General features: G+C 36.5%; 2 protein-coding genes across 2 annotated transcripts; both read left to right on the plus strand.

The window, feature by feature from the left end:
• The first annotated feature begins 9,115 nt into the window (after nucleotides 1–9,115).
• Nucleotides 9,116–14,064, plus strand: LOC115929332 (histone-lysine N-methyltransferase SMYD3-like). The gene is made up of 6 exons (XM_030998101.1): nucleotides 9,116–9,410; nucleotides 10,560–10,620; nucleotides 11,163–11,545; nucleotides 11,927–12,029; nucleotides 13,249–13,362; nucleotides 13,860–14,064. Exons 1-6 carry the CDS (start codon nucleotides 9,229–9,231, stop codon nucleotides 13,977–13,979), a joined length of 963 nt encoding a protein of 320 aa, XP_030853961.1. The 5' UTR covers nucleotides 9,116–9,228; the 3' UTR covers nucleotides 13,980–14,064.
• Nucleotides 14,065–14,439: 375 nt separating this feature from the next.
• LOC115929350 (histone-lysine N-methyltransferase SMYD3-like) lies at nucleotides 14,440–16,505 on the plus strand. Its single transcript, XM_030998183.1, has 3 exons — nucleotides 14,440–14,599; nucleotides 14,931–15,039; nucleotides 16,050–16,505. Exons 1-3 carry the CDS (start codon nucleotides 14,571–14,573, stop codon nucleotides 16,137–16,139), a joined length of 228 nt encoding a protein of 75 aa, XP_030854043.1. The 5' UTR covers nucleotides 14,440–14,570; the 3' UTR covers nucleotides 16,140–16,505.
• The last annotated feature ends 4,554 nt before the right edge of the window (nucleotides 16,506–21,059 follow it).

Here is a 21,059-nt window from a genome sequence, read left to right on the forward strand (position 1 = left end):
GACTTGCCGCATACTCTTTCAGTATGATGAAGAGTCTGCTGCAGGTCTGCCGCAGACTTGCTGCAGACTTGAAGCATACTCTTTCAGTATTGAAATTGAAATTGAAATTTCAATTGGTGTTTAATTGGTTTCAATTGGATTTTCGTCTTGGGTCCTGCCGCAGATCTGCCGCAGACTGTTCCTGTGGCATACTAGTATGCGGCAAGTCTGGAGTAAAGTTTCATCCTGCCGCAGATCTGCCGCAGACTCTTCCTGTGGCATACTGGTATGCGGCAAGTCTGCAGCAAAATTCCATCCTGCCGCAGACTGTTCCTGTGGCATACTGGTATGCGGCAAGTCTGCAGCAAAATTTCTTTACTTTGGCATACTCTTTGCCGCAGACTAAAAGTCTGCCGCAGATCTGCGGCAGGTCTGCGGCAGGTCTGCGGCATACTTTTCACTTTCCTATGGGGTGTTATTTGTGGAACTAATTAATATAGTACTTTGCAGAATTCATTGTCTATTTCTTCATTTAAACACCTTTTTAAACAATTGGATTTTCATTAATGTACTAAATAACCAGTGACGCCATAGATGTATATGTCTTGTGTGTATTTTCTACCCAATTCAATACAAATTTACTTTTGTGTGCCCTAAGTATAATACTACATCACCGGAATGGTGTGATGTGTCTTGTTTCTTACGAGTGTACTGGGTGAGATTCTGATTCTAATGGTGAAATAATTAATTACATTTCCGGTGAAGTTTAATTTGTGTTAATACTATTTTTCAAATCGTTGGATAACCTCATTTTGTAAGTCTATCAATTTATATCCATGTCTCTATTCGCTGGTTATTACGTATAATGTTATTTAATATCCCTATAATATGTTGTCATCCTGTATACATATTTTTAAATAAATAACTTTGAGAAATGGTGTAATATTTTGTCGAGAAGTCGAAGAGAAAATACAATTACATGTAGTGACATATGTACATGCTTCCTCTAACTGAAGAAATAATTGGTCCAAAGTCTTTTTAATGGTAATATATTGTTATGTTTGCCTCAGTTCATTGATATTTTGTATGTTACCATGTATATACAGGACCAAAGTGAAAAACAGCTTTGGCCAACATTGTCATCCTGTATAAATAGTTTTAAACAAATAAGTTTGAGAAATGATATAATATTTTGTCGAGAAATCGAAGAGAGAATACATTTACATGTAGTGTCATGTACATGCCTTCCTCTAACAGAAGAGATAATTGGTTCAAAGTCTATTTAATATCCCTGTAATAAATTGTTATGTTTGCCTCATTTCATTGATATTTTGTATGTTACCATGTATATACAGGACCAATGTGAAAAAAAGCTTTGGCCAACATTGTCATCCTGTATAAATATTTCTAAACAAATAAGTTTGAGAAATGGTATAATATTTTGTAGAGAAGTCGAAAATAAAAAAATTTACATGTCATGTACATGCTTTACTCTAACTAAAGAGATAATTGGTCTGAAGTCTATTTAATATCCCTGTAATAAATTGTTATGTTTACCTCATTTAATTGATTTTTTGTATGTGACCAATGTGAAAAACAGCTTTGGCCAACATTGTCATCATGTATTAATATTTTTAAATAAATAAGTTTGAGAAATGGTATAATATTTTGTCGAGAAGTCGAAGAGAGAAATACATTTACATATAGTGTCATGTACATGCTTTCCTCTAACTGTAGAGATAATTGGTCCAAAGTCTATTTAATATCTCTGTAATAAATTGCTATGTTTGCCTCATTTCATTGATATTTTGTATGTTACCATGTATATAAAGGACCAATGTGAAAAACTGCTTTGGCCAACATTGTCATCCTGTATAAATATTTTTAAATAAATAAGTTTGAGAAATGGTATATTTTGTCGAGAAGTCGAAGAGGAAAATACATTTACATGAGTGTCATTTACATGCTTTCCTCTAACTGTAGAGATAATTGGTCCAAATTCTGTTTAATATCACTTAGTTATAATGCACAATAATCAAGATTCCACTTATTGTCTTTTATGTAAAGAACATTTGACTTGTACACAGACATGCTGTATTCTCATGCTTTAATAAAGAAACAGCAAACTTGAACTGCTGTGTTTTCATTTGTATTTAGGGAGAGAGAGGGGGTGAGAGGACAATTGTATCAGAAATTGAGAGCAAGAGATATTCAGATGCAATTTAGGTATCAGACAAATACACAATGTCAATCATACTTGTAAGAAAGGAATTAGAGATGAAGAATTATAGGAAGCGGAGACTGGAGAAGGAAGAGTAACATTTTTTTTAGAGAAGCAGAAGAGATGGATAAAAGTATTGTACAAGGACAAGTTTACCACTTAAAGACACATATGTAAAGAAAAAGTGAAAAGGAAAGAAACGAGTGAAATGAAAGTTGATAGACACATTAACAAGTCAAACTGACTGCAGATGTAGTTCCTTACAACACATTCAATCTTGCATCAAGGGTTGTCATGTGCTCATCCCATATTCTTGTTATAAATTGAGCTTTTTTCCAGTCATTGAAATTATCTTTCGCATAATTTTTCATCTTTTGACCATTTTCCTCATGGTTTTTTATTTTCGCTTTTAATATTCCTTTCTCACTTTCATTTTCTTATCTTTGGCGACTCCTCCCAGTCTTTCTTTCTCACTTATTTTGACCCTTTCTCATTCAGTTTTAATTTTGTTACCATTTTTCACCTTCCTTGTCTCAGCTTTTCTAACTTTTCCAATATCGTTCACTCTTCATATTCAATTGTTTTCTGATGATTTTGATCACTCTTATTTCATTTCCTTTTTTTTTCAAGTTCTGAATACATAATCAAATCAGTATACCTTTAGATATACACAGACGCGTACGCAGGGGGGTGTTTGGGGGGTTAAACCCCCCCCCCCCTTTTGGTATTTTTATGTGTGTAAACCCCCCTAAAAAATCCCTAAAACCCCCCCCCCCTTTCGATTTTTTTTTTTTTTTTTTTAATTATTAAAAAAAAAAAATTACCCCCATGACTGACCTAAAAAAGGTGACCTTACCCCCCCCCCCCCTCCTCCAACGGATCAAAATGTCAAATTGTCAAATTTCGAGACCAAAAAAAAAAAAAAAAGTGTCCTCTTACCCCCCCCCCCCCCCCCCCCCCCCCCCCCCCCCCCCCCCCCCGCTTATTCAGCGGTCGGTTGAGTCGTTGCGATTTTTTTGGGACAAAAAAAAAAAAAAGTGTCCGCTTACCCCCCCCCCCCCCCCCCCCCCCCCCCCCCCCACCCCCCCCCTGAGCGACTTTTTGGCCGGCGCGATTTTCAAATTTTCCTGAGTCGTTGCGACATTTTGGACCCGATTTTAAACCCCCCCCCCCCCCCCCCTTGAAAAAATCCTGCGTACGCCACTGGATATACATGAAGAAATATAAACTTATTTTAAACGGAATTGGCCAGGGCTCCAAGATCACCCAAGCTTGATGCCTTGTGAACGGCTTACATCGAAAGGGTGCGGTGCGGTGCGGCGCGGTGTGGTGAGTTCAACGCACCCATTCGATAAAAGGCCCCCCGCTTTTCTCGAAAGGGTGCGTTGAGAACGGAGGACCGTCTTAGCACACCCTTTCGAGAAAAGAGGGGGGTCTTTTCTCGAAAGGGTGCGTCAACTAGTCTTTCACATCAGTCGTTTAAAATGTTTAAGGAATAGAAATATGGTTCTATAAATTGAAATAATCAAAATTGAAACTACTTTTTGCGTAGTCTTGCAGATCAGGCATTTATAAGAATTAAATCAGTAAATAAAAAGAAACGCAATGAAATAATTAACTTAGATATTTAAAAACTGACAAATATAGGTGTTTTGCTAGTCTTGCATATCAGTCATTTATCTATTGAAATGAAAAAACTATATCCATTTCTTTTTTTTTGTATGGAATTCAGTTTTTAAATGTTAACTAGTCTTGCATAACTGTCGTTAAATTACAAGTAGAAATTAATTTCCATTTTACTTAATTAGACACACGTTTATGTATTCGTTAAGTCTTGCTGAAAAAAATGTAGGGGTGCACATGATTTTTAATGTGCTTTTTTTAACATTTTGCCAACACAAATTGAAATTATCTTTTATTGTCTATACCATCTGAAAAATGTATTCACCGGCATATATGCCATCTATAATGGTTGTTATCACATCCATACAAATTTAAATTTAAGGAAAGTAACATTCTTTCACATAATATGCCCTTCTTTAGTTCAAATTAATGTGTCACCTTCATAATCAGTTGTTATCCAATTAAGACAGCAACAAGACATACCCAATCAACATTCACTCACACAACTTTCACCCGGTTCAACTTTTCTAAAACTTCGTTATTGATGCTAATTAAAAAGACAAAACATAATTTTAAAAATTTGATATACAAAAGTCAACACATTTATTACTTTTCAATAAACATTACACTAGCAAACAATAATAGTAGTAAAAATGAAGGTATTATAGTAAATTCAATAGAGATGGTTCCTTGCATGGGTCTGTGACACTCAGTGTACTGATCCTATAAAAGCTCCACCCCCCCCCCCCCCTCTCTCTCTCTGCCTCTGTCTCTCAGGCGTGGATCCAGGGGGTCGAGCGGGCCTTGCCCCCCCCCCCCCGCAAAAAAAGAGAGAAGGAAAAGAAGGGAAAGGGGAAAAGGAGAGAAAGGAAAAGAAAGAAGAAAAGAAAAGGGGAAGAAGGAGACAGGGGGCGAAAGGGTCTTGCGTCGAATGCTGTTGCCTCCCCGCCCCGCCCCCCCCCCCCCCCCATAAAAAAAATAAGAAAGAAGGAAGGAAAGGAAAAGAAAAAGGAAAAGAGCAGATAAAGGGGAGGAAAAAAGAGGAAGAAGAAAAGAAAAGAAGGGGGATATCAGTTGCAATTTTCCCGCCAACAAGATCGGGATCGGGAGGGGGGCAAATGGCCCTTGCCTCCCTCCCCCTGGCCCCCGCCCCCGCTAAAAAAAAGAGAGAAGGAAGGGAAAAGGAAAGAGGAGAGCGCAAAAGGAACAAAAAGAGAAAGAAGAAAAGAAAAGCTTAAACAGAAGGGGAGATCATTTGCAGTTTTTACCGCCAACAACATGTGGATCGGGGTGGGGGCCGAAAGGCCCTTACCTCCGCTATCCCCAGCAAATCTAAAAGAGAGAGAGCAGGAAGGGAAGGGAAAAGGGAGAGAAAGGGAAAAAAAAAAAAGAGAAAGAAGAAAGGTAGGGGAGAGCATGTGCAATTTTTCCCGCAAACAAAGTGTAGATCGGGGGGGGCACTGGCGTACTGATAGAGAGGGGGACTTGGGTAAAATAATATTCAGACGTGGTTTATGTTTAATTCCATGATGGTGATTTACAAATAATGCTGAAATGACATAATTTCTGAGATTTTTCCTCACTTTTGAGTAAATTATACTTTTTCATGCGTTTTTTTTGGAAAATTTGCAGTCAGGCAAGAAATATGCTTTTTTGAGTTGCCTACATGTCAGGGCTCGCAAAACCGCGGGGATCGGAAGCCTCGAGCCCCCTCCCCCCCCCCCCCCCCCAACTTAGTTTGAAAAGGTATATTAAAGAGAAATATGAAGAAAGAGAGCAGGTAAGTAAGAATAGTTGCCTAAAACCCCTCAGCTTCCGGGGCTCTGCCCCCTGGACCCCGCCTAGGGCACTAAGGCGGACCCCTGGATGCTAATCTGACAGTAATTTAATGCCTAAACCCCTAAGCTTCTGGGGGCTCCGCCCGCTGGACCTCAGGCCAATTACAGTCCTGCCATTGTCACAAAATAAATAAAGTATAAACGTATGTTCATCTGACCGTAATCAAATGCCTAAAACCCCTAGGTGGGGGCGGTTCCCCCAGAACGCCGGCCAAAACACAAAAAAGAGAGGAGAAAAAAGGAAGAGGACGTGGGGAAAAAAAGGAGCAGATAAAGAACATTTTTGAAATTCAGACAAGTATTACGAATCGTCTTCTTTCTCTATAATAATTTAATGAAACCTCAAAGCTTCCGCACTTCGCGCGGGAGGGAGGGGGGGAACTGAATTCAGACTAGGATTAAGAGCCTAGAACGGTACCTCGGATTATCTTCTTTCTCTAATAATTCTATGAAACGTCAAAGCTTTCGCGCGGGAGGTGGGGGGGGGAGAGAGAGAAATGAATTTAATCAAGGATTAAGTGTCGAGAACGGTACAACCGTGCAGGAGGGGGAAACTGAGTTCCGACAAGAATTAAGAGTCGAGAACGGTACATTGATCGTCTTCTTTCTCCGATCCCCGCCATGTCGCGAGCCCTGACATGTAGGCAATTCAAAAAAGCATATTTCTTGCCTGACTGCAAATTTTTGAATGTGCCATTTTCCAATAAACGCATAAAAAGTATAATTTACTAAAAAGTGAGGAAAAATCTCAGAAATTATGTCAATTCAGCATTATTTGTAAATCACCGTTATGGAATTAAAGAGAACAACGTTTGAATGATGTCCTCCCTCCCCTCCCCTATCAGTACGCCAGTCCCCCCCCCCCCCCGGCAACGATCCACACTTTGTTTGCGGGAAAAATTGCAACTGATCACCTCTACCTTTCTTCTTTCTCTTTTTTTTCCCCTTTGTCTCCTCTTTCCCTTCCCTTCCTTCTCTCTCTTTTAGGTTTACTGGGGGTAGGGGAGGCAAGGGCCTTTCGGCCCTCACCCCGATCCACACGTTGTTTGCGGGATTAACCGTTACTGATCTCCCCTTCTTTTCACCCTTTTCTTTTCTTCTTCATCTTTTTTGTTTCCTTTTCGCTCTCCTCTTTCCTTTTTCCTTCATTCCCTCTTTTTTTAGCGGGGGCGGCGGGGGAGGGGGGAGGCAAGGGCCATTTCCCCCCGACCCACAACTTGTTGGCGGGAAAATTGCAACTGATATCCCCCTTCTTTTCTTCTTCCTCTATTTTCTTTCGCTTTATCTGCTCTTTTCCTTTTTTCTTTCCCTTTCCTTCCTTCTCTCTTATTTTTTTTATGGGGATGGGGGCGGGGAGGCAACAGCCTGCGACGCAAGACCCTTTCGCCCCTTGTCTCCTTCTTCCCCCTTTTCTTTTCTTCTTTCTTTCCCTTTCTCTCCTTTTCCCTTTCCCTTCTTTTCCTTCTCTCTCTCTCTCTCTTTTTGCGGGAGGGGGGGGATGGTGGGGGATAAGGCCTTATCGACCTCCTACCCCCCCCCCCCTTGGATCCGCGCCTGAGAGACAGAGAGAGGGGGGTGGAGCATTTATGCCGGTGAATATATTTTTCAGATGGTATAGACAATTAAAGATAATTTCAATTTGTGTTGGCAAAATGTTAAAAAAAGCACATTAAAAAGCATGTGCACCCCTACATTTTTTCAGCAAGACTTAACGAATACATAAACGTGTGTCTAATTAAGTAAAATGGAAATTAATTTCTATTTGTAATTTAACGACAGTTATGCAAGACTAGTTAACATTTAAAAACTGAATTCCAGACAACAAAAAAACGGATATTGTTTTTTATTTCAATAGATAAATGACTGATATGCAAGACTAGCAAAACACCTATATTTGTCAGTTTTTAAATATCTAAGTTAATTATTTCATTGTGTTTCTTTTTATTTACTGATTTATTTCTTATAAATGCCTGATCTGCAAGACTACGCAAAAAGTAGTTTCAATTTTGATTATTTCAATTTATAAAACCACATTTCTATTCCTTAAACATTTTAAACGACTGATGTGAAAGACTAGTTGACGCACCCTTTCGAGAAAAGACCCCCCTCTTTTCTCGAAAGGGTGTGCTAAGACGGTCCTCCGTTCTCAACGCACCCTTTCGAGAAAAGCGGGGGGGGGGGGCTTTTATCGAATGGGTGCGTTGAACTCACCACACCGCGCAGCACCGCACCGCACCCTTTCGATGTAAGCCCTTGTGAACCCCGACAGTATATTATCAAAGGACACCTTCTTTTACTCACTCTTCGTGCTACTTTTTAAATAATAAACTTTCCGAATTTGTTTTTATAGGGCGATACCGCCGATATTGTTGGGAGCTCACAGAGCTGATCAGAGAGAAGGAGTTTTCTGAACAAACGATAACACAATGCATTCACATTCCTCGATCATCAGTTTCAATTTCAGTTTGATTTATTGGTTATGCATGCACAACACAAAAGTACAATTGATATGCCAGTAAAAATCATTTTCTGGCTGTTTCCATCAAAATATCAAGTTTCATAATTATTAGCATATATTAAACATGGAATCAGAAAATAGAATAACATATTACAAATACATATATTTATAATACATAAATATGAATGATTTAACATAGCAATACATATGCATCACAAGGTAAACAGGAAATAGAAAACACGCCGCAGTTAGAGACAACAAAGCCCAGTAGTAGAATTATTACATGTACAGGGAAACCAGAAAACAGCAGATAGTTAGAAAGAGAGAGAAGCAAAGGTAATAAGAGCGGGGATAGGAGAAAACACAACACAGTAAATAATTGTAGTGAGAATGAGAGAAAGTCGAACGAAGCGAGAATTGACCAGAGTTGAGGCAAAGGTTAAAACATGATCGAGGGAGCTATAGGGAGAGGTGGTAGAGAGGGGGGAGCATGTACGCACAAGAGATTAGGACGTGAGAGATCAGAATGGAAGAAAAAGAGCCCGGAAAAAGAGATGGAGGAAAGGGGAAAAAGGATGAAATAAAAGTAGCAAGATATGCATAATACAGCATTATGACCTTCCTTGCAATCTACTTAGATATTTCACCAAGTTGATTTTCAATGTGCACATCCCACAATGAATAACATATATCATGTATGCATAACCGAGTATATGGCAAGTGAATTATACAAATATGACCGTACCAAACAGTACCAGTACCAGTGTTATGTTATCCAAGAAATGTTTATGAGTGGGAATTCCCACCCCTAAGGGGGGGGGGGGGGTCATAAACATTTAGCTTGTTATAACGAAAGGGATTGCTGAGATGTGCGTAGGTGAACGGTTCGGTTAAGCCTAAGGAAGGTCAAACATAATACTTCTGTTATGAATGTCAGTGGGAATTTCCCGGTGGGATTCCCACTCGATAAAAAAATAATACACACTCCTACAACTGCATAGCTGAAGTAAATGAAATGTTGTAATATACGCCACTTATTGAAAGCGATTGTAGCCCGGCCGTGCCTGTTTGAGCTGAGAGGAGCAATTTCATAAGTTTACACTAATAAAATGGCGGTGTCTGCTATACCTATGGAATATGTGCGTGTTGTAAAATCAGCTACTTGTGGGCGAAGTTTGGTCTTCACTTCAAAATTTGCGCCTGGACAATGTATCCTTGAAGAATTGCCATGTGCATATACACTGCTCGACAACAAAAGGGGACTCTACTGTGACTTTTGCCTCAAACAATGGTATTAATTTTTAATTTGTGATTAAATGTGATAGTAAGTTGTGCTTTAACTATATATTTTTTTTCTTGGCCAATCACGTCACTTCCACTGAGCGAAGAATATCATTCATTTCACTTGAATGACAATATGATGATGAGGATAAATTATATTTATTAAATGCTATGTGTATGACTGACTTGAACATCGTACTTATGATCATGATAATAATGATCTAATATATAGAAGTCTAATAATGAGTAAATCAATGATTATTATGCTAACTTTTGAAATAAAAGCAAGCATTATTTCATCAAATTAAACAAAACTCAAAAGAGGTCAACATAAGTTTGTAACTTTTAGTAAAGTGTCTACTCTTGTATTTTCATTTAAAGGTACTATGTCCCTTTTGCAGCCAACCTCAAATTCTGTAGAACTTTGCAGAAATTATGAATATGTCGTGTATGTCCTATATGTGAAATGTAAACGTTAGCAGTGTCCTAATTTTCAAATTATGCAAGGAAACCCGTTTAGTTGCTAAACTTCACTGTCAGACACTATTGAGTGACTGACTGGCTTTTGTTCTTCTTTGATAATAAGGTACATAAAATGAGTTGTAAAGGGTACATGAGCATTTGTCTACATCAATAACCCACTTCTTGTGTTGGCCCAAATTAAACAGATTGAATCTTTGCGCAGCATAAAACGTATGACCATTTAGTACAATGGTCTGAAAATCAGACTGTTACTTACTGGCTCTATAGCTCCTAAGTCGATTCGACAACTAATAGTCGTTGTTTTTCCACTTAGAAACATTTTCAAGCCCCCCCCCCCCCTTTTTTTTTTAGGGAAGCTCTGATTTAGTATTATCTTTTACATGCCGTTGGTATTTAACGTTGTTATTTGTTTGGCCTGCAAATGGGACATGGTACCTTTAAGGGATTTGTTTGGATCTAGTACAGTACTACATTATGTTAAATTTTAAAGACATTCGTTTAGGTTTGAAACTGTTTTGAATATTCAAGAATAATTATAATAATAATAATATAATGATTTGATAACAATAAGAGTAACAATAACAATAATAATAATAATAATAATTATAATAATTATAATTATAATAATATTAATAAAAACGGGTGTTTTCAACTCCAATTTTCATCTTACTTTCAGTTCAACTCTTAAGAAGTGCACCAGGTGCAATTGTGTAAGCTACTGCAATAAATCATGTCAGGTAAAAACAAATCTTTTGTTTTGGTTCCCTCCAACACAAACCCATTGCCTATATCAGAAATGAATGATTCCCGAATTAAGTCTGGCTCTATGGAAATAAGAAAAATCGAGCAGTCAGTGTCTCAGTGAGTTAAAATAACTTTTAAAAAATCAAAAATTTCTTAATAATTTCCCTGAGATTGACATATTTTAGTAAGATATCTCCATCTCTAGGTAAATATAAAGACATTTGTTGTGAGCAATATGACATTTTATGGAGTAAGGGGCTATGTTATATTATGTATAATTGGCCATTACTTTATTAGTGACAGAATGGTTGTTTGAAATTAGTGGTCATTGCATGAACTATGCAGAAATAATCAACCCCAATGTACCTAAACTTCTATGAACATTTAAGTGAAAAGATATGTATACATTATTTTGATTTTAAAAGTGTTAAGGATATCGAGTGTCTTTAATGGCTGTAATTGGTAGACTCCTTTAGAATAATTATGTCCTTTGGTATTGCTTACATTCTTATTTTGATGTTTGTGTCCCGTGCAGATAGGAGACTGGGCAAGATGTCACAAGCAAGAGTGCAAAACACTCAAGAAAATACATCCCAGGCCTCCAGACTTACACGTAGCTCAGCTTCTGTCTCAACTCATCCGGAAGCAAAGCAAGTCTGCTCCATGCACTCAGGAGGATGAGGATTGTTTCCCAACCACCGTAGACCAGTTGGAATCCAATCATGAAAAGCTGAGTGATACGAAAAGGAATCATTTTGAGAGCTTGTTGTGTGTATTGAAGCAGTTCCTTGAAGAGGACGTCTTAGCTGAGCCAAGCAGCTGGTTGAAGATGTATGGGGCGACTCTCTGTAACGGCTTTTCAATAATGGATTATGGACTTTATGGTCTGATTGACATTGCAAATGGGGTATACTTGAGGTAATTTCAGTTACTATGATTGATGTTTGTTTTACCTGACTCTAAGAAAGAATGTATATGCTTGTAAGTAAACAACAAGGGGACCGATTGCTTTAAGTCCTCTCCAAGAGACTTGGTAATGAGGATTAATGCCTCACCAAAGGGCACCAGCACATTGACTTGGTTTTGAACCTGGGACTTCCGGGTACGAGACCACTGCTCTACCACTTACTGATTGTATGTTGTACTTGTATGTTAAGCATGATTCCATTAGCATAATTTACTAGTACCTTGTCTCTCCCCAATCCCATAAAGATTGAATTTCCTTTATTTGTTTTGTTTGTATAAATAAATGTGTCAATCGTGTCTATTTTAACTCTTATATTATGTACCTGTTTTTAGAGCATCTATGGTGAACCATTCCTGTGATCCTAACTGTGCACTGGTGTTTGATGGGAGGAAACTTCAAGTCAGGACTGTTAAAGATGTCAAAGAAGGAGAAGAGGTAAGACCGCATGATTATTTTTCCGGATTTGCACACAAGATAAAAAAAAATGCCCGAAGATTTAAAAGAAAGTTCACTGACTGTTGCTAACAGTGCGTCCCAGAAAAACGAAACCGAGCAGTATCGATGTTTTATCATAACTTAATCACAATTATAGTTAACAAATGACGCATATTTGGAAAGCTTAGATCCTCCTCTTTCATTTGATGCAACTCGTACGATTCATATCTGTGCACGCAGAAGACGAAAGACCTGATTCATGGCTGATCTTCAACGAAACGGAGTTAAGTCTTTTGTCAACTCTGTTTGTTGGTACGGCAGGTAGCCGGCGAGAACGAGCTCGTTTTGTGATCAAATTATGGAAATGCAAGCATTACTTTAAACAAACATAACTTTGTTATTCCTGGCTCATTTTTCCTGATTGAGGTGTCATATGAAAAAGCAGAAATTGAACTTTCTAGAAATGTGATTTTTTCCTTGGAATTCAGATACCGCCCGCCAAATGACTTTTTGGTTTCCTCTCTTCAAATTGCTTTTAATCACTCATGCGTGAAATATGAATCATACGAGTTGCATCAAATGAAAGAGGAGGATCTAAGCTTTCCAAATAATGTCATTTGTTAATTATAATTGTGATTAAGTTATGAGAAAACATCGATAATGCTCAGTTTCGTTTTTTGGGGACGCACTGTACATCGCCTCTATCGGGGTTATCACCACCTTAAACTTCACCGTAAACAATTCAGGATTATAGTATACCGGTGCTTATAAAATTTTAATCAGCACACCTACATGGTTCAGTGTACATTTAGGAATCCAACATAACCATAAAACAAACCTTTTTGAAGTGGGTAATATTCGATTTAAATTCCATAGACAAAACGCTTATGTGACATTTGATTGTGTTTCAAAACCATTTAGTAATTATATATCATGGGCGTTAACAAATTTGTAAATACATACGGAAATTTCATCATATCATGTAAGTCAACAAATTTAAATTATCTTTACATTGGTGAATCGAAGAATAAGAACAAGTTTTTCATCGTCATAATATTTGAAGATCACAGTGGTCAGTGTTAACAAAATTGTTGATAAGTCTGGTCATATGAAAAGGAATTTAGCAACTCTATGACCTTGAAAAACATGACAGTTTACTATAGAAATTACATGTGTTTAAAATTTAAGATCCTTACAAACTATTTTTGTTTTATTTTAGTGTACAATCAGCTATTTTACTGCCGTCAATTACCCAACTAAAGAGAGACAGGCTTTTCTAGACCACGTACATTACTTCACATGCAAGTGTGTGAAATGCATCGAAGAAATCAATGTGAGTTTTACTTCTTAAAGTTTCATTCTTTGTTTAACGCTATTCAAATATTCAATTAAAAAGATTACAGCTGCATAGGTAGATTTATTCTGAATTACTATCAATCTGTGAACTTGAATTGTATTGATGGTCTAGGGATAAGGGCTGTGGTTTCATCAATGAGTGTGCACCGTGGCTTCCAATGTTCAAGGTAGGAAAACACTATATTGGCCAATAATAAGATCCACGCACTGCTTTACTTTGTATTATTATTCAGTTTGAATTATATCACTCTCACGTACCCTATAATTATGCTCATGCATACATAAGCCAAGGCAGTTGATACCTGCATGGATTTTTTCTTAGTAAATGCACTAGATAAGTGATTTGCAAAGTCCATAAAGAAAGTGTTACATAAGTCTTGAACTATGCATTTCTGTGCAAAATCTAAATTGTCTTATGGTGAAGCAATTTTTGTTTTACATTCCGATTATTAAAACGTTTTCTTTTCACTTCAGGGATTGGAACCGGATGCTGGTTTAGCTGAAGAGATCCGAGGTCTAGAGAAATCCAAGGAGGAAATCGAGATGCAAATACAGTTTGCATTGATAACAAAAGATATCCTTTGTTCCCAATAGGAGTACATCTAGAAAGCACAATTACCACAACTATGTGATCCCATTTATGAATTAAATGATTCCCCCTTTTTTAGTACCTTTTTAATTTTGTTTTTAATTTTTGTAACACCTGAAATAATAGTCAATTTTGGTATTTGCACAGTAAACGTGCCATATCTGTTTCATTAAATTCTAATTTCTCTCTTCCATTTTGTCTTTTTCTCGCTCTTCTTTCTTTCTGCTTGCCTAAGTCTGTTTTTGTGTGCCTGTCTGTCTGTCTCTCTGTCTCTCTCTATTTTGCACACTCCTCTATATTATCAACTTACTGACATCATTTCAGTCATTCCATTTGCTCTCGTGACATTGCTATTTTTCTTTCTCATTTTTCTTTGCCTTCACGCTGTGAATTTGTCAAAACAATCCTAATCATTTGTTAATTCTCAGAAGTTATACTCCTTAATGATGTAATTTTTACATTGGACCAAAGTGTTACAGAAATTCGAGACCTACTTGAGAAGCTCTCTTCCAGCTCATCATTATCTTCTGGTGGAGGTCAGAGATCTAGCATTTGGAATATGCTGTACGATAGAATCATGGGGAAAAGCTGCTCAGATGGGACAACTGATCACAAAACCATATAGGTGAGAGTACAATCATATCGATCATTCGTGTGATTGAAAAACAATACACTTTTAATTCACAACGGATTAACTGACTAAATATCTGTTCTTGAACAGGAGCAATAGTGCATTAGTTGAACTTTTCTAAACACTCATCAGACTGAGAATGATCGATATATTATGCAGATCTTCCCCTCAGAGCAGAAAATTTACCCATTTCGTTTATTGAACTGTTATATATAATTATGAGCAATAAATTTGCTGTAAAGGCTTCACATTATATTGTAAATTTATCGAAACCATATTTGTTTGTGACTATGTATTTGTATGATACCTGTATTGATTTTTATAGAGACCACTATGGACCATACCATCCAAGTCTGGGGATTCACCTCCTAAAGATGGGCCAAGCACTGCTAAACCTGAAGAGATTTCAGGAGGCCAGAAAGTATCTCACAGAGGTAACTAACTATTCTTCCTATAGATTGGTGGGACTGTCTGAAGACTACGATGTTTTTTTTTCTTCATTTGTACTGATCTTTTCTATTGGGGCCCTTCATTCAGCTGTTTTGACAAATGTTATTTGTAGTGGAGTAGATAAGTAGATTCATGCATTTATTAATGTTTGCTATTAAGCAATTACAGGAATAGGTTCATCTTCATGATGGTGGGTGGGGTTCGGGGTTAGGGTAGATGATGGTGTTCTCTAGGATACACAATGAAATAATCCGGAATAATTTCAGATACCCGAACCCCATTTTTCATCCTTTTTGGCGTCTGATTCCATGAACAAGCTTCATACCGGTAGTAGTTTTGTCTGAAAAATGGCACATAAAATCACAGTACATCATAACCGAGTTCGTTGCTTTCTAGATATGCTTATTGAGAATCTAAACTGTGTCAGTAGCCATGATATAAATTAGCTATTAGGACAATAGATGAAAAAGTGCTAAATCAATAAGGAAGGGATTTGATCTACTTTAATCCTTGCAATAATATATCCCTTTATGTCATCCATTTGCTTTATCGTTCTTTCTTTAAAGGGACAGTTGAGTTCATGTCAAATTTATATTAAATCCGATCATACCAATTCAGCTCCAGTTTCAAAAAAAATATGGTGACCGTTAATTGACTGATAAATTAATGATAAAAAAATACACAGGCCGGCTAGTTGTGTGTAATATAAACAGCACGAAAAAGCCAACAAAAGCCAACATTGGCTGGAATAAAACGTTATCGGATATTTTGATCAAACAAAGATGATTTTGTCAAACAAATTGTACGCTCTTTCAAATGTATCACTATCTCACATAATAATTATTTTGTGTAGCGCCCTCTATATCAATTCTCGACTATTCCTTTAAATTTGTCCCTACTTTTCTGCGTCTGATTGGGGAGGAAATTAATTTGGTGCCCAAAGTGTCTCTGTTATTCATTTGTTTATTTTCTAATTCATTATTTTGTTTTTCAGGCAAAGAGTGTTTTGGAGGTAACGCATGGACCACAGCATTCACTGTTGAAGTCAACGTCAGTGCAAAAACTGCTCTGTAGATTTAGGTAATACATGGCTAACGACTTTCCTTAAGGTCGCCCCTTCTGTCTGATACTGCAGATAACACATGTCTAGCATCCGTCACTGATGTCAACATCAATACAAGACTTTTTCTGTAGCAGTAGATGACACTGGAAATACTACAGATGGAAGGAAAGAGCAACAGAGAGTTTTCAATAACATGTTACGATCATTGTTATAAGCTACTGAAATCCTTGCATTTGATTGGCTGTGAGCAGATTTGTCAAAGATATGTGGTAGTTGCTATTGTTAACAAGTTTGATGAAACAGGGCCCAGTTTTATTTAAGGAGGTGTTATATGTGGAATTATATACCTCATTTTAAGATTCTTTACTAATCCTGTCTTCTGATTGGTTGAAAATGCAGTCATGTTCTTAACCATGCCCGCTAATTGAAATTCATAGTCATTTTTCCCGGCTCTACCGGTTTATATCTATTTTTCATAGCACTTTTTCCATGGCTGTGAAACGTGACGTCATTTTGCTGCGATCCCCATTTTGGTTTACGTGTTACCGTATAAGTTTCTTTTGTGCGATGACCGATGCGCAATACCGTTAACGGTGTTTGAGTGCAATTCGATTTTGGTCGCTGCATTCAGGCGACGAATCTACCAATCCACGCAGCGCAGACGACCGATCGCCATTTTGTGTACTAGTCTCGATCGCAAAATACTGGGGTTTTTTGTGAGTCAACATTTTCCTTTTTTTCGGTATATAAAATATATATTGACTGCTTTTAATATTCGAGGCATAGTTGTTTCTATAGTGTCTCGGGAAACTCACAACCTGCTATGACCCCGCGGCGCAAGCGCCTTGGGATCATAGCAGGTTGTGAGTTTCCCTTGACCCTATAGAAACCACTATGCCTCTCAAAGCAGTCAATATATCCTTACTAATTACTATAGTACTTTGCAGAATTCAACATCTATTTCTTCATTTAAACACCTTCATAAACAATTGCATTTTCATGAATGTACTAAACTACCAGTGAAGCCATGGATATGCATATGTTGTATATACTTTTTACCCATTTGAATATAAATTTAAGCATTATACGTCACCGGAAATATATTAAAAATGTGAGTGTTATTAATTAATCATATTGCTGTGGGAATTGTTTATGAGTGCTTTTATTGCTTCTGTGACTGGTAGTTCAGGTGTGTTGATGATTTATGGGTGTGTTGTGTCTTATTTCCTTCGAGTGTGCTGGGTGAGATTCTGATTCTATTAATTAAGTTTAAATTTCTTTTTACCGTTTTTCAAATTGTTGGATAATCTCACTTTGTGAATCTGGGTAAATCTATAAATTTATATTCATGTTTTTAGTCGCTGGTTATTTTATATGTCATATTATTTCATATCACTTTAATATATTTTCATGTTTTGCCTTATTTCATTGATTTTTTTTTTGTATGTTACCATGTATATACAGGTACAATGTGTGAAACAGCCTTGGCCGACATATTGTCATATCCTGAATAAATATTTGTCAATAAATAATAAATAAATAAGTTTGAGAAATAGTATAATGGCTAGAGGTATACGATTCATTGTGTCGTTAGAGCATTTTTAATGGGGGGGGGGGGGTGATGTTAGGTCAGAAATATATTTTGTCAACAAGTCGAAGAGAAAGTGCATGCTTTCCTCTTACTTAATACTTGATATTTGGTACTTCCAAAGTCTGACGTCATTCAAATTGGAATATATTTTACGTATGTATTTGTATTCTTTTTACAGGTGTATTTTAAAATAAATTGTTATGCGGCTCGAGCTGGAAACCTATGAAAAACAGAAAAGAATTATATAGCACTTGGTTATAATTATACAATAATCAAGATTCCACCAAATGTCTTTTAAGTGAAGAATAATTTACTTGTACACAGACATGCTGTATTCTATGCTTTAATAAAGAAACAGCCAATTTGAACTTTGATATGTTATTTCTTTATATAGTACATTTATAATTTCCCGGAAAGAGAGGGGGAGGGAGAAAGAGAGAGGCGTGTATTGAAGACAAAAACATGTATTAACAAATCAGAACTTGAGAACAAGAGATATTTAGACAAAGGAATTACAGATGGAGAAATATAGTGAGTGGAGACTGGCAAAGGAAGAGTAAAGACACTCATGTACAGTGAAAGGGACATGAAAGAAACTGAGTGACGATGAAAGTTGATAGACACACCAGTGATTTAAACCAGGGATGTGATAGAGAAGGAGTGAAAACTATTATAATTTATTCAAACGCATGCGTGAGTTCTAAAGCGTAACAATGCGATGCGTAACATTCCACTTGGGTTTGAAGTTCCATGCTCCGAGCCGCTCTTCAACAGCGGGAATTTCAGAAGCCAGGCACCAGTTTCACATTTGTTAAATTACCGGCAAAATTTAAGTGTAAATTATAAACTTTATTAGGGGATTGAATTGGGAAAAGTGCATCAAACAAATTTTCAAATGTAGTACTCCGCCCTTCCTATTACTTGTGTGCCAGTGTTGGCATAAGTAAAATTATATCCTGACAAAAACTCATTATTGTAGGATAATAGCAGGACTGTTATCCTACAATATTGAGTTTTTGTCGTTATCTGTAGATACTGTTCCAGACAGTAATTAATGGATTTGTTACAAGTATCAGTTTAAAGAATCTCATCCATGCACTGATGTGCTTTCAGATAGAGAGTTCAAGAGGATAAACTAGGATCATCGTGTTCTTGTAACAGCTCCATAACAATCATTCAATACACTTATGACATAATGTAGACCCAGAAAATCATATTTTGTTGTAGTTATTAAGTATCTACCCGCTAAAAACATCCTAAAGAGTTGTTTTTATTGAAGATGAAATTATGATTAATCATCAAACATAATGTAGAACCCTAAAATCAAATTTTGCTGTACATGGACTTATTAAGTAGCCTATCTACCCGACAAGTAACATTACGTTTAAGAACAAATAATTGTTTTATCGAAAATGGCAAGATGCCGGTTTATTGAAAATTCTTAATTTGATTACAAACGGTATTTGGAATGACTCTACATTAATAAATACAAAAGTGAAAGCACTGCAGCTCTTATTTGATTTTAAATATACAAAATTAAAGAAAGCATTTTCCGCAATTTTTGTTAGACAGATTAAGATATGTTAATGATTTTGAACTCGAATGTGATATTTCAAAACTTATAGAAATAGGAACAGGTAATAATCTTTCACTTTCATAATAAAAACATTCACTTTAAAAGTGAATGTTTTTATGATGAAAGTGACAGATTACTATCGTTTGTTAATACGTAAAAAGTCAATTGAATCAAATGTCATTTACCTTTGGAATTCCTTTTTAAGTTTAGATAATGACTTTGTTTGGAAGGATGTATTTTTTATTTAAATTAAAGCAAATTCGTAAAAATAAAGTTAAACAATTTAATTTCAAGATGATTCATAGGTTTATTGCCTCAAAAGAAAACTCATATAAATGGTAATTTGTGAATAATAATTAATGCAACTCTTGTGGACAAGTTAATTCAACTTTTCATTTTATGTTATAATATTGCGAGGATGTGACTTCGTTTTGGAAAAAAATATGTAATTTGATATTTAACCTATTCCAAAAAGGAAATACAAATTGACCAAAAGATAATAGTTGTAGGTAAGGACATTGGAAACAAGAAATATTCACACCTGAATATTATTTTAAATTATGCGCAATATGCAATTTATAAATGTTACATTAAGAAGATTGTTAATGGTTCTGTTTACTACCCACACACTTTATTTTTTTAAATTCAAGTCGTTACTAAGATAATTTTTTAAGCTATGAATGTGTTAGCACAGAAAATAATACTAAGCTGGAAGAATTGTTAAATATACAGAAACAGAAAATATGAAAGGTTAACTAATCTGGGCTGCCTTATTAAAACTTGAAATGAATAAAAACTCCCATCTCTTTAGTGCACTTATTTCCACGATATTAACTTAGGATATTTCTCTTGTACCTCTGACATTTTATACCTCTGGCATTTTTACCTCTGACATTTTTTCCTCTGACACTTTTAACCTCTGACAATTTTACACCGAGGAGAGGGAAGGATTGTATATCGAAAATACGAGAGATAAAGGATGAAATGAAGCTTCCTAAGTATTAAAATAACTTTCCAGAACTTTTTTTTATGAAGGCGGGGGATACCTTCGATAATATCAGACTATTGGGTGCACACAGAGCTAACAGAGAGAAGGAGTTTTCTGAACAAACAATAAAACAATGCATTCACATTCCTCGATCATCATTTTCAATTTCAGTTTGATTTATTATTCATGCACGCACAATTAACAAAAGTACATTTGGCATACAAAAATCATTCTCTGGCTGTTTCCTTAAAAATATCAAGTTTCATATTAGCATATATTAACATGGAATCAGAAAAGAGAATGGCAACGTACAAAATATACATACAATAAGATAGCAATACACATATCAGTATGCATTACAAAGGGAACAGGAAACACGCCGCATCTGAGTAGAGACAACAACGCCTATTTGTAGAATACATTACATGAACAGGGAAACCAGAAATCAGCAGTTAGCTAGAAATAGAGAGAAGCAATGGTAATAGGAGCGGAGAAAACAGAACAAAGTAAACAATTGTAGTGACCATGAGAGAAAGTCGAATGGAGCAAGAAATGAACAGAGTTGAGGTAAAGGGTGAAACGTGAGGGAGTTATAGGGAGAGGTGGTAGAGAGGAGACAGAAGCATGTACTTACAAGAGAAAGATTAGGATGTGAGAGATCAGAATGGAAGAAAAAGAGATGGAGGGAGAGGTGGTAGAGAGGAGAAACAAGCTTGTACTTACAAGAGAAAGATTAGGATGTGAGAGATCAGAATGGAAGAAAAAGAGATGGAGGGAGAGATGGTA

The sequence above is a fragment of the Strongylocentrotus purpuratus genome, unplaced genomic scaffold (assembly GCF_000002235.5).
Source record: "Strongylocentrotus purpuratus isolate Spur 01 unplaced genomic scaffold, Spur_5.0 spur5_scaffold_4, whole genome shotgun sequence".
Classification (NCBI taxonomy): domain Eukaryota; kingdom Metazoa; phylum Echinodermata; class Echinoidea; order Camarodonta; family Strongylocentrotidae; genus Strongylocentrotus; species Strongylocentrotus purpuratus.

Bases quoted from the DNA above. Each gene is read 5' to 3' on its own strand.
- LOC115929350 (XM_030998183.1), top strand. From the start codon at position 14,571: ATGGGACAACTGATCACAAAACCATATAG. The intron at 14,600-14,930 runs GTGAGAGTACAA...TGATTTTTATAG, and splicing joins CTGATCACAAAACCATATAG to AGACCACTATGGACCATACC. The intron at 15,040-16,049 runs GTAACTAACTAT...TTTGTTTTTCAG, and splicing joins CCAGAAAGTATCTCACAGAG to GCAAAGAGTGTTTTGGAGGT.
- LOC115929332 (XM_030998101.1), top strand. From the start codon at position 9,229: ATGGCGGTGTCTGCTATACCTATGGAATATGTGCGTGTTGTAAAATCA. The intron at 9,411-10,559 runs GTATTAATTTTT...TCTTACTTTCAG, and splicing joins GACTTTTGCCTCAAACAATG to TTCAACTCTTAAGAAGTGCA. The intron at 12,030-13,248 runs GTAAGACCGCAT...GTTTTATTTTAG, and splicing joins ATGTCAAAGAAGGAGAAGAG to TGTACAATCAGCTATTTTAC.